The sequence below is a fragment of the Agelaius phoeniceus genome, chromosome W (genome assembly GCF_051311805.1).
Source record: "Agelaius phoeniceus isolate bAgePho1 chromosome W, bAgePho1.hap1, whole genome shotgun sequence".
Taxonomy (NCBI): Eukaryota; Metazoa; Chordata; class Aves; order Passeriformes; family Icteridae; genus Agelaius; species Agelaius phoeniceus.
Window position 1 is genome coordinate 6568037 of NC_135301.1, and position 14278 is coordinate 6582314.

Consider the following 14278-nt stretch of genomic DNA (forward strand, 5'->3'; position numbering starts at 1 on the left):
CAGCAAGATTGAACTGCTGGTACTCAGCAAAGCCAGCATGAGCCAGTCACGTAACCCCTGGCAGACAGACAGCCTTCCTGGATTTCTAGCAGCAGCCCAGAGCTAGCCAGCTGCCCTGCTCTGCTGGCATCATTTATCAGGGACAAACACCACTTCCCCTCTGCTGGCCAGACCCTTTTGCATTTCCTACAGCTCTTTGCACTTCAGAGATTCAGCCCTTTGTTCCTCACACAGTGTCACAACCAGCACAAAACTCAACAGCAAATCCCATCAGGCAGCTCTACACACCTGGCCACCTGGCCGTAGCTACCACTGCAATAGCTTCCTGCATCTGAGGTGGTCCTGCTTTGAACAGCTTTTAATTTAAATGGAAGGGAAGAACAAGAGACAAGGAAATAAGTCTTGAAATACAGCAGTACATAGCAACTGCTTTGCAGAACATGATTAAAGGAGACTACAGCCCCAACTGTACTTGAATTGATTTAGAGGCATATTCAGAGCAATGCATGCTGAGCATATCTACAAGCATATTGTTATAAATGACAATATAGTATTAGCTTTCACATTTATGTATTACCTTTTGCATATTATTATTAATCACAAAGATTTTGATACGGTACAATTTATATTTCCTTTTAACTGCTTTTTGGTATAGTAGAATCTGTCAGTTTAAGTATGCACCATATAGCTTATATAAATAGTAGTGTGATAAATATATTATATCTTAGACTGTAGCATAATATTAAAATAGAGACTGTGATGTTAAAATGCTTTTTCACATAACTAACTCAGAGAATGGTGTAAGATAATTAGGTGGTTCCCCACATTTTGTGGACTATCTTATCTGAAGGATAAGATAACAGGGACAAAAACCAGAACACCAAGAGAAGAATTTATTGACTCTGTTATCAAGTCGTGTAAAAACAGCAAGATGGAATCACAAGAAGAAATAAAATATATTGATTTAATCTACAAGATGGCATGAAGACAAATCAAAGGTTAAAACCAAGCAAAAGAATTCCTGGAACATCTTAACTCCCAGGAATGTTTGAATAATGTATAAACTCTCATGAATATGCATGTACCCCCTGTCATGTAACAATATAGAAGAACATTGTTTTAAGCTAAAGGTATGTTTTTTTGCCAAAAACACACCAGTGCTGGATATTTGTCCCTTTTTATCCCTTATTAATCTTTTAAAAATCTCAAAGAGTAAGCTCAGTTTTTCACAGAATAATTTATCTGGGATACAATTCCAGGAAACATTTGGCCATTTGGATGAAGACTTTATAGGAAGGTTTTGAAACTACACACTTACATCTGGCCAGACTGTTCAGCATAGCTATCAGGAGAGTCATATACAATTTACTCTACAAATAATGTAATTCAGTAGGAAATAGAACAGCAGCTATGGAAAAAGCTGTCTGGTCAGACTGGAATTTTGAGCAGAAAATAAACCATCTTTTACTTCAACTCAAGAATTCACTTAAAAGCCTTTGAATTATCAGCAATCATGCTGCAAAGCCAGCACATCAGCTTCAGCATCATTACTGTAAAGCAAGCAAAATATCGAGAAAGCCAAGGACAGGAATTCACATCTGGATTTAGCACCCACTCTACCACAATCTATCTACTGTCTATTAGAGGTGAGACACTGTGCGCTTTTCATTTCTGACCAGCACATTAGATCAGCTCCATCGCTGCTCATATCCTTAAGAGCTGGCCATTCTCCTTAACTCAAACCCTGCTGCTGTGGGTAAGCAAGGTGAACAAGGTATAGTAACAGAAAGGGATCCCAGAACAGGGGATCTGACAGGACAGAAACCACAGAAAAGTTCCACCATGTGTGACTGAAAACATCCTTAGCATCACATACAAACTGCACCAGACTGCATACAGACTGACCCTCTCCAGTATAGTTATGGATCTGTTTCTCCCTTAGGTGAGGTTCTAGCATGTTGTTTCATGCGAGTTGTTTGCATGAAGAGTGGGTATTTAAAGCCCACCTTTGCTTTCTTATATCCCCCACCCCATTCTGGGGAACAGTGTGCTCATCAGCTGGCATATCTCTTTGGTTTGTGTTTACAGTGCTGTTGTCTTCAGAGTGAATGCCTGTCCTGGTTTAGGAATGGTATTCCCCAATTTAGTACTCCCACTAAAAAGACCATGACCTGCAGTTGGCTGCCTCCCCCCTTTGATGGAAGGCACAAAAGATCACGGGTTGAGATAAAAACAATTTACTGGAAACAGCAATGACATTAGAAAACAACAATATAAATAACAAAAGTGTACAAACCACAGGCAAAAATGCTCACCATGAATCCTGGGGAACAACGAAGAAATGGTGGGCAGGTTTCCCCCTCCTGCCACACCACAGTTTTCTCCACTGGAAATCCCATCCTTCTTAGAAGCCAAAAAGTACCCTAACCCCACACTGGCAACGATGCGAGGTGGTATAAAATAATCTCCTAGCCCTGCCCACACAGGTCCAGGCTCCACCCCCTCATTACTACTGCAAAAAAAATTAACTCTGTCCTGGCTGGAACCAGGACAGTTCCTCTACACGCCTTTATCAGCAGAGAGAAGCCAGTAGAGGATCAAGGAATCAGAACTGTTAGCTGCATTTTTTTCTCTCCATGTATGAACAAAAGTATCAGACTTAGACTGTACTGAAAGTTTTGTTACATCTGAACAGTTTCTGCAAACAGCTCAGTGCACTAAAGCAGCCAGAAAAAGCCAACAAAATGTTGCCACATTATATCACAGTACAAGCTGGCTTGTACTGGGCAATAATTTGGCTACCCAGCCAGCTCCATAAAACCAGTCTCTGGGTTGAAAGACAGGAACCTCAACCAATTACATTCCATCCTAAGCTGCAGGCATATCACTGGTCCAGGATCTGGGGGGCATAAAAGATCAGACCAATGGCTGTCTAGACCCAGGAGTTTTGAACTCCTTATAAAAGAAAGCTCTGAACAATAAAACACAGTTTGCTGATGACCCACCATTGTTGTGTCATGTGTTTGTCTCTGACCCTACGTTAACAACAAAAATGGGTATCCTCAGAAAACAAAGCAATAGTAAGATGAGGCACCACATATCAGCACAAGATACAGATATACCGACATCTTGAATATTGTGCTGAATTCTGGCCTGTGCACCTTAAAAGACAGAGTGAGGCCAGGCTAGATGGAGAAAGGTAACTAAAATTTATCAAAGAGCCTCAACCCCATAGCCCTGCAACCACTTCCTCAGCTTTATGGGACATAAGAAAAGCAATACATTCTGCCATACAGATCACAACTGCATTCCTTCACCTCTTGATGGAAGTTTGCTATATTTACTTATGCCGGCCTCATCTAGCTCCAAGTGATGGGAAAGTCCATATTGACTGTGTTTAGAAAAAATTAATGAGCATGCTTGAAACCATTAGGTGGAGAGATGCACAAGTGCTCTCAAAGTTGAAGAATTACATTCCTCACTCCAGACACTTCAACCACAGTCATCTGTAGTAAGCGGATTTACAAAATTCAGCAGCTGATGAGAAGCCCTAGGTTACACAGGCAGTAGGCTAACAGTGAAGGACAAGTTTTATTTCTGCTTGCTGATACAGCTGAGGAATGTTTTCTCTCCAAATATCACTGTTAAGATGAACATGTTCCAAGAGTAAGGACCAAAAACTGCACCATGGTAAGGGAGAGCAGAAATCAGAGAACTAGTACCATAAGAAGTTTCATGTCAATATTTAGGGTTGTATATTGTGAAATACTCAAAATGTGTGCGCATTATAAGCAACTAATGCCCAAAGCTGTTTTCTAACTGTAAGTTGAAGCTTGTCACCTAGTCTTAACCATATCAGATGTTTGAAAAAAACAGTTTAATAGCCATCTGAGAAGAGGGACAGGTGAATGTAGCTGATGAAGATAGTATTTAAGCCTATTTTTCTTTTTTATAAATCTGAACTAGAATGTGTATTTGTTACAGATGGATTGGATAACCTTTACCTCAAGCTCTAAGGATCAGATTCCCAACCCTTCATGACTTCATGCAGCTAAGATACACAAGTTCTCTTGAGCCCTTTTAACCTTTAAGTAGCATGCTCTAGGAGGAACATCAGTTGTTATAATTTGCTGACTGCTACAATTCCTAGTCTCCTGCTATGTTAGCTCTAGTTCAGCACTTTGCAATGTGTGTTACAATCATATTTCAAGGGTCGAGAATCCATTGAATCCCCTTTGTTAGATCTTTGCTTTGATAGAGGCTCCTTTCAAATGAATTTTGTGAAGCCAAGTTAGATGAAAGCTGAGTTAAACTGTCAGACAATATTTTTCAAATCACTATATTCCCTCAGGTGTCCTGAGACCCTTACTGGATTTACCAGTAAATAACAGATTTCAAGTTGAGGAACCAGCACCTAATAAATCTGAGAGCAAGAATAATTCTCATATGATAAGAATCTAGAGGCAATTATTTTAACCTTATTTGGATAATAAATCAGTTTAAAATGTTAGAACAGAAAGTACCTTAGAGTTTTTTCACTACATCACTTACTACTCCAGCTGCACAGGTAAACTGCTACTTGATATGAGTTTTATCAGTTCCTTATTGGCAGTGTCTTGGAATAAGAATGAAATTCAGCTGGTGTTAAAAAAAAAAAAAAAAAAAAAAGACAGGTCAGCCCCAAATGCCTCTAATACTTAGTGATCCTTTGTGTCTTTTTGTCAGGAAGAAAGCTACCTGGCTAACCACTCAAGATATCACACTGCAGGACAGGAGACACACAAATACTGTAAGGCAAACAGCAGGCAGGATTATGAACAAAATTACTCCTACAGGGCACAAATACCCAAAAATATTATTTTCCACTAGTGGTATCTTGGAAGAGTTTGAAAACCCTAACTATAGGATAACAATGACCAGGGAAGGGCAGAAAATTTGAAATCAGTTGCTTTGGGAGCATGAAAGCCTGCAAACAGGACAGAATTCTCTACATTGTTAGTCCATCATCAGCACACCTCAGCATCAGCACTTTAGACAATTTCTTAAGTCTGGTTTGCACCCAGTTAAGGACCTAAAGCTCCTAAAGTCTTGAATTCTGTTCCAAAACTTTCCCAACACAGGCCATAGTCTTGGAGAGAGATCACAGGCCTTTGAGGTCACTGTTGTACATCACAGATTCACAGTTACCTGACATTTTGGGTAGGGTTCCACCTCTCGGAGGGCAGCTCTCCACTTTGTGGGTCATCTACAGGTGGGTGAAGAATTGAAATACATACATCCCCATTCTGCAAGATAGAAACAAAAGTTGAGAATAGCCTGGTTTGAGGCAGAGATTTGATGACACAACCAGGCCAGCTAACCCAAATGGAGCAAAGGGATATTCCATACCATATGGTGACACGTTGGTGTTCGTGTGTCTGAGACTTAACATACAACAGACCTCCTTTGGTCATCAGCCAAACAGTATGTTTTATTGATCGGGGCTTGCTTTTAAAGGCAATTCAAAGCTCCCGGTTCTTAAACAGCCATTGGTCTCATCCCCATGCCTCCCACACTCTGAACCAGTCAAATGCTTGTATTTTAGGAGAGTTGTTATTGGTTGAGACCTCTGTCAGTCAGCCTAGAGACTGGTTTATGGAACTGGGCTGGGTTTCTTATTTGTAAATGGATTATGTTCAGTACAAGTCAGATTGTACTGCAACATCTCACCCTTTTGTCTTTACTAAAATTGTAACTTGCTCTCTGTCATCTATTTGCAAGGGTCCCTTGCAATCATGGTGACAGAAAACAGCATGGTTTTAATTTTCATAAATTATATATTAGTGAAGCTGAAGCATTTTGGTTCAGAGTCTGTAGGCAAGAATTCAGGTTAGCATGTTACGGGCTTAAAGTTTAGGTTACAAATAATAATTTATCTTTAAAAATGTCCTGAGTTGCCAAACAAATTGTATTCTATTTGCCATCTGTATGGCAGATGTCTTTCGTTAAGTGGGCAGTTTTCCTTATCTCTTCCACAATCAATCCTCCCTCTGGGGAGACATCTGCTGATAATAGGCTATTGAATGTCACTGCATGACTGATAAGAACTATAGCATCCCATTGTGAGATGCTCAGCTCAGAGGGAGGAGGCAAGCATTCTACCCAGATATAATCTGGAGATTCTGAAACACCAGCATGGCCTTTTCCACTGGATTTCCCAGAGAAACAGCTGCCTCTTCCACTGGATCTTCAGAGGAAGACTACACCTTTCTACAGGATTACTGCTCCAGCAGAACCACACCTGACACTCCAGGAGGACTGCAGCCACAATTCCAATTGGACTGCTACCAGCACCCTGACCAACAGGGTGTCAGGTTGTGTTCTGACTCTGTCAGTGTTGTTTTAGTTTACTGCATTGTTTATTTTATATTTTTATTTTCTTCCCTAATAAAGAACTGTTATTCCTGCTCCCATATTTTTGCCTGAGAGCCCCTTAATTTAAAATTTATAACGATTTGAAAGGAGGGGGTTTACATTTTTCCATTTCAGGGGAGGCTCCTGCCTTCCTTAGCAGACACCTGTCTTTCCAAACCAAGACAAAAAAGAACAAACTACTTAACTCTTAACGATTAAAGAAAAGTCTAACTAGTAGAAAAAACAATTTGTAAACAGAAAAACAGTTTGTAAACTTGAAAAATAATTTGTAAACAAAGTTGTAAGTTATATCTTAATTCTAAACTGAAATTAAAAACTTTCAAACATTCAACTTTCAAACTGTAAGAAAAAAACAAACTTAACAGATACAGCAATTTGTAAGCAAATAGAGTCTCTATATGAACTGTTATTTCAGTAGTGTCAGATTTCTATGAAGTAGTTATTAATTGTTCTGGTTTCACAGTTCTGTGATATCTGTTGACAGGACATTGGGTTGATGCTGTGGTTCCAAGCAGGATGTAGTTCAGGCTGGATACATCAAGTAGGTGTCTAGCATGTCCCAGAGTCCATGGAAATGTATTTATCATAGGATTATTGTACTGTTATATGATTGATTGAAAGACACTATATTACCTTAGACTTAGAGAGGGGGTGTACATTCACTCCAACCTTTCCCCCCCCCCCCTTTTTTTCTTTGTATTAATGATTAAAATTAGGATCAGAACATGGACTTTGAACAGTATTAATAAGGTACTATTACCTAGAGGGTTGCTGAGAGGTCTCTTTTTTACTATGAGGACTTGAAAGAGCCCCTTCTGGACAAGGCTTTCTCATTTATCTCAAGGGGAAAAGGGTTTTGTTTTTGTAAAGTTTGTATACTAATATATTTTTTTTACCAACCAGGTTCATGGCTTGATAAGGCCATGACTTGGTTGGGAGAGATTTTCTGTATTTTATATTTTAAAAACAAGCTTGTATTAATATCTAATGCAAGAAATTTTTAACATGAACAACTTATGAATAATTAAAGAAATATAGGTATTTAAATGTTCTAGTTACTATGGTAAAAGTGCAAGTAATATACCTTTCTTATTTTTGTTAGAGGTTAGAAATTTGTTATTGGTTTAACAGGTGACTTTTAGGTTTTTTAAATGATGACAGGTGGCAAATTCTCAGTTAAAAAAATTTGCAGCTTAAATTTGCTTATGATGTTAGTAAATTAATGTTCTATGTATGCTTTAGTGTACCTAGAATGTTAGGATGAGGATATTCTTTTAATCTTCCAGGTCGATTTAGAAACAATGCAGGCAGAAACTAGGAGTACACCAAGACTTGTTAACATACATCCTAGGATCTCTTTGAGACACAGTAGCCCATACCTGAGACAGAAATGTAATATTTTAATAACTTTAGCAGAATCAGGTATCACAGGCTTATCAATTTTGGTTTTAGCAAATGCAAAAAACAATAATAAATATTGTACTATGAGTTCTAGGGCATATTTAGTAAACTATTGTGTGATTTTGTAACCCTTGTGTGACAACCCTTCAATATTTTTACCCTTAGCACATGTTATTAGTTTATTAGAGTTTGTGGAATATGAGAACTTTTCTATAGTTGAAATATCAGAAGGCAGGGTGGCTGTGAAGTTTTGTTGAGGTTTAAGGGGTATGAACTTGGTCTTTGTTTGCTTTTTCACTGTCCATATGTAGGGAGGTGCTGGTTTCCCACTGGACTTGATAGTGGCTCGCTCTTAGCTGCTGTAAAACGGCTGTGCCATGTGGTCAGCACCATCTTTTCAGGATGGCTTGACTACTATTAATCCCATGGCACCACACCCTTACATGCTTCTTTCCACTGCTTTTTGCTGGATGGGCTCCCTGCAGGGACTTTTCCCATGCTCTGCTTTTTGATTTGGTGTCTGCAGCTTTTCTCAGATCCGTCCTTGAAGGCAGAGTTGGGGGCGGGGCCATGCCCACTGGCGGCGTGGCTGTGTTCTCCGAAGGTTGGCTTGGGGACGGAGCCCTGCCCTCTGACATAGGCTGGATCAGGGGTGTAGGTAGGTCCTCCGACGGAGGCGTGGTTAAGCTCCCTGAAGTTGCTGGTGTTCCCTCTGGGCGGGGCCACCTGGTTTCAGGAGACAGTCTCAGTGTTTTTATGGAGATGGGGGGTGCGGGGCTGTGGCTGAGCCAACCAGCTCTGGGCAGGGGTGGTCTGGGTGTTTCCATGGAGGTGAGGGGGGCGTGGGCTGCCCTGGCTACGGGGGGGGGGGGGGAGGGGGAGGGTCTCGGGAACAGCGTGGGGCTGAGTCATGGTCACAGGCAGTTGTAAAATGGCGACAGGGCTCGAGTCACTGTAGGAACCCTGTGGAGCAGACACGGAGTAGCATTTGCATGGTGCCGACACTGGACGCCCCGGCGTCGCTAGGACCCTGCCGCCCCCTTCCGTTTCACTGCGTGGTGGTGTCCCCCTTTGCGGGGTGGGGTGCGGGGGATGGCTCTCTCAGGAACAGTGCCGGTGCGGGGGGGGGAATTTAAGGTATCTCAGCCACATGGAACAGCATGGCTGGCTGTTTCTTCCAGCCACGTGCTCTGTGGGTTTGGAAAGGTGCCTACTCCCCCCGAAAACTCATCTGGTGTGCTTTCCTCACCATATATTTCAGTATTTAACAGTCTTATTAAATCCAAGATAAGTCCCTGTAGCAATGTATCTGAACAACTTAGGCCTCAGTGTGCACCAGCCATAGCCCTTGTAACTGTTCTTATCAGAATTTTCTCAGGGCACTGTGGAATTCATCAAGGTTACTAAGACATCAACTGTGGTAAAATAAGAACGAAGGAGCTGAGAAATGGCATACCAGGATCGCAAGAACTAGATAACAGAGGACTGTGAAACACCTGGACTGTAACCAATCACAGATGCTGAGAAATGGAGGCAGAGAAGGAGAGAACAAGACAAAGGCACCAATCATGAAGGGTCTACCTAGTAGTGTGTAGAATCTATAAAAACATGTATAATGTAAAAAATAAACGGCTTCTGCTTGATCAAACTGGTCAGTGTTATAAACAAAAAATCTGCCAATTTTTTTTGTGAGAAAAAGGTTACAAAAACTAGTCAGACCACTGTTGCTGCTAAAGCAGTACCTGTTTGTTATGATAATTACAAGTCGTTGTCGTTAATGGTTCTTTTTTGTATTAGTAAAGGCCCTGGCTAGGGCTAAGTTAATGGCTCTTCTCCGAGACAGTGAAGGGAGGGGACATCCCCAGACAGTGAGAAGAAAAGACAAGACTTGGGAGGGAGGGCATGCAAAATAACCTCAGGACCAGCATGCCATGAGAAACTACTACTCCAAACTTACTGAAAAGACCCCCAAAACAATGAGCCAATATAGAGTTGGGGAATTGGAGTGACGTCTGGACGTGAGGAGTGGAGTGCTGGGCCTGCAGAGATGCTGGGGGCCTTTGTTACCCCTCACCCTGAACAAGAAAATCCTCTCAAACCGGGACCCAGAGAGAGCAAAGCTGCAGAGATCAACATCTGGGTCACACCCTAAAGGCTCCCATGAGGACTGGACCCCCAGCTCTGCCCCTAGTGGACAGAGCTGTGCATATCCTCCTCCTGCGAGTTACCCTGGGAGAGATGATGGAGACTGCAGACCCTTTGAGCTTCTCAGTCTTGAGCTGATCACTTTTAATAAAGGCATTAAAAGGAGAAAAAGTCTCCTGCCCTGTTTATTTCAATCAGTTGTACAGGAGTCCTGGATTTCCCGCATTGAGTCTCCATGGGTTTATAACTCGTATTGCATTTTCCTCACCCTTCGAAGCTGCCCTGATAATATATTGACTGGTTTGTGCCAAGATATTAAAGTCAAAAGCAGCTGCTTTAGTTGTGTCTACACCGCGGTTCTTAGCCCACATTATTAATGCTAATAAGCCTTTTTCATCATAGTGTACGTCCCGTTCCTCAATAAGAAGTTTCCATACCTTTAGTACAGGGTGGTCCTGAGTAGAAATAAAGTTTCCCATGTCTCCAGTGGGGTTTTTCTTCTATTTTCAGCTTCTCTGGTTTCTTTTTTCACATGGCACTTTGGCTGTGACTTTTGCAGCCTTTGCTGCCGCTTTTGGGCTTTCCCTGCCTCTTTCTTTCCAGCTTTTTGCTGTAGGGAAAGGCTCAGCATGCTCTGCCATGTCTCTTTCCACTCTACCTCCAGGCCAAAAACTTGAGCTGCTTGTCATCACAACAGGGTCACCACATGACACGTTGGTGTTCTTATGTCTGAGACTTAACATACAACAGACCTCCTTTGGTCATCAGCCAAACAGCATGTTTTCTTGTTCGGGGCTTGCTTTTAAAGGCAATTCAAAGCTCCCGGTTCTTAAACAGCCATTGGTCTCATCCCCATGCCTCCCACACTCTGAACCAGTCAAATGCTTGTATTTTAGGAGAGTTGTTATTGGTTGAGACCTCCGTCAGTCAGCCTAGAGACTGGTTTATGGAACTGGACTGGGTTTCTTATTTGTAAATGGATTATGTTCAGTACAAGTCAGATTGTACTGCACCAATATGGCATCAATTCAGATATAGGAGCTAAAGGAATGAGGAAGAAGGGGGGCATTTGTTATTTGCAATGTTTGCCTTCTGGAGCAACTGCTACATGTGTTGAAGCCCTGCTTCCTGAGAATTGGCTGGACATCACTCACTGATGGGAAGTAGAGAATAACATCCCTTCTTTGTTCCCCTTTGTGTGTGCACAATCTTTTGCTTTAGTAAACTGCCTTAACCTACGAGTCATTTTCCATCTTATTTTCTCTCCCCTGTCCAGCTGAGAAGGGGGAATGATAAAGTGGCTTGGTGGGCACCTGGCATCCAGCAAAGGTCAACCCACCACATCATTGGTAGCTGAGTTAGTTCCAGGAACTTTTTAATTGAAGGGTTTAGCACACTCTACTAGCTCAAGTATTAAAACAATGCTTCTCTCATGACACAAGAATGTTGAACAGATGGTGTGAGGCAGGCTTACACTGCTTTCCTAGGACACAGCTGTTCAAAATGTCAGTTGAAAAAGCAGGAGATGCTCTCTGAAGGTTTCACTGAAAATCCCTTCCAGCATGCAAGAGGAAGAATATTTTGGCAGGATATGGAACCCATACAGCTACATAATCCTCAGTCTGTATCAATCTACTCACAGTGCTATGACCTGAAGATAGATTTAAAGTTCTATAATGCCTACCATTTAGACAATTTAAGATGCCTATAAAACCAATTCTTCATCAGCAATAGCACTCTGACATGAGTAGTTTGCAGGATTGCTATAGCAGTATCTACCACAGATGAGAGTCTTCACTGAAGTTAACTCCAGAGGATCATGGGGTCTCAATGCCAGATGAGGTGGAAGTGCAGATGGGGCCTGGGGCCAGACTGCAGATGGCCTCTCCAGGCCCCACAGGCTTGCTGCCTCTTGCAGCCCTCTGTGAGATGACTTACAAGTTCTCAGACCCACCCTTATACCAGCATTCACTGTCTTGGTTTGAAAAGACAGGTGTCTGTTAAGGAAGGCAGGAGGCTTCCTTGAAATAAAAATGTTAACCCCCTCCCTTCAAATTATTATAATTTTGAAATTAAGGGCCTCTCAGGCAAAGATATGGGAATAGGAATAACAGTTCTTTACCAGGAAAATTAAAAATACAAATGCAATACTACAAAAAAACCAGAAAACAAACCACTGACGGAGTCAGAACACGACCTGACACCCTGTTGGTCAGGGTGTTGGTAGCAGTGTGATTAAATGGTGGCTGCTGTCCCCCTGGAGTGACAGATGTGGTTCTGTTGAAGCAGTGATCCTGTAGAAAGGTGTAGTTTTCCTCTGAAGATCCAGTGGTGGTGTAGATGGGCCTGATCTTCCTCTGGGAATCCAGTGGAGAAGACAGCTGCTCCTCTGGGAATCCAGTGGGAAAAGGCTGTCTCTATTGTTCCAAATGTCTGATTATATCTGGGTAGGAATGCTTGGCTTCTCCCCCTGGGCAGATCATCTCACAATGGGATGATGTGATTTTTATCAGTCATGCAGTGACACTCAGTGGCCCATTAACAGAAGATATCTCCCAGGTGGGAGGATTGGTTGTGGAAGAGATAAAGAAAACTGCCCAATTAACAGAAGATAACTGCTCCACCTCTAACAGATGGGAATAGAATACACACCCCCATTTCCAGCCTAAGACAGTCCTTCACAACTTTAAATCTCTTCAAGCAGCCCATGCTCAGCATCATGAAGAAAATATTTTCAAGCTAGGGAGTGCTTCTTTCTAAAAAACTTTTATATAAAATAATTCTCCTTCTGAACTCGCTATGTAGTTGTACCATGATCCAATCATGGACTTGACAGCCTAGTGTTACACTCTGAACACCACTCATATATGCACTGAACTAAGGGCTTCTTCAAATTGATTAGCAGACATTAAGTCAAACGGTATCTGTTCACTCTGGTCTTAGGGTGACAAGGCTGTGCATGACTCCTGAAGCTGGACTCCAGCTCTGGTTCTTTCTGCAGTTGGAGTACCCTAAGTCCAAACCCCTTTATCATAGGTTAACTGCTGCAGGAGACTTTTCCCTAACATTTCTTGTCTCATCACAAAATTTTGTAGGATATACTCAAATTAAAAATGTACTTGAAAGGTGTACAAACAACTAGTTGTCTAAGTATCCCAGTACAGCAAGACTCCATGCACCAGTTTAGGGGATCCAAGAATACCCTAAAACTGCCAACACCCATGACATGATTCTTCAGCTGGGGCTACTTGCTGCACTTGCAGGTATGAGAAAGGCTCCATCCCTGCCTACAGAAACAGCATTTCCTACAACATTTAGATTTAACTCTGCAACCATGAAGCTGACATTTAAACACAAACAGCTAACCATTTTAGTTATGGCTAAAGATATTTAGTACCTTCAATACTTCCAGAAATTAAGGACATAGGAAACCTTTTCACATACTGGAAAAAAATTATTAGCTTAAAAACCACTTTACCTCATAAATGTTGGGGTGCCACATTTTGGTCAGGAATCTGAACGTAGGTGGTGAATATGGATAGTCAATAGGAAATTTAATGTGAGCCTGGAAAATAAAGCAAAATATTTTAATTATGAAACAACAAAGATATCAACAAGCAATCATTGCAGTGAAAAACATGGAAAAAATTCCAATATGTCCATTAAATAGCTTGTTTTATATATCAGTGCCCATGTGGACCCACAGTATAACTCTACACAATTTCTTATGAAGAAAATACTAACTGAACAAGAAAAATCTAAACACCAGGCCTTACTTGGGCTGGTAACACTCAGAAAACAATCCATAAGGAATTTACCAAATCCTAATTCAAGAAGTACTATCCAACAACTGTTGTTCAACAGAATAAGCTAGATTTGAAAAGCTAAAGCTCAAGATATAATTGCACTCTTGCTAGTTTCAAAACACTTGCAGGATAAAAAAACTTACTAAGGTGAAAAGACTATCAGTGATTGGAGAAAGACAGGGACTGTGTGACGGTCAAAGAATCTGAATTTATTGTTAAGTATAACTGCTTATATACTTATTCTAGGAAGACTAGTAATGTTTTACTACAATGATTGGGTTAATCATTACATAAACAAACTTATACATTTTAAACATCTTTTGCTTGCAGAACTTGATGTAATTTTCTTTTTCCAGTAAACCAGTCTGATTTAATCTTCTTTCAATCTTGAAAGCTGTTTGTTCTTGCCAAGGCATCCTGTTATCAAATCTCATGCTAGCCAGGTCCAAGGTCCATCATCTGTCTTGTGTATACCAGTTAAGACCTGTTCTACATTTGCCAGTGCAAAAGTT

The 14278-nt window shown here is 41.3% G+C and overlaps 1 protein-coding gene and 1 long non-coding RNA gene across 2 annotated transcripts in view; one reads left to right on the forward strand and one right to left on the reverse strand.

Annotated features, from left to right (window-relative positions):
- The window catches only part of LOC129133638 (ubiquitin-conjugating enzyme E2 R2), a 74668-nt gene that overhangs the window by 4667 nt on the left and 55723 nt on the right, over positions 1 to 14278 (reverse strand). Inside the window, exons 2-3 of the mRNA XM_054653268.2 lie at positions 13439 to 13525; positions 5188 to 5285 (exon numbers count right to left, since the gene is read on the reverse strand). Of these exons, the coding sequence (XP_054509243.1) occupies positions 5188 to 5285; positions 13439 to 13525 (185 nt within the window). The remainder of the gene's footprint in view (positions 1 to 5187; positions 5286 to 13438; positions 13526 to 14278) is intronic.
- On the forward strand, positions 8405 to 9463 carry LOC143696628 (uncharacterized). Its single transcript, XR_013186020.1, has 2 exons — positions 8405 to 8473; positions 9183 to 9463. It is a non-coding gene; the product is annotated as an uncharacterized LOC143696628 (long non-coding RNA).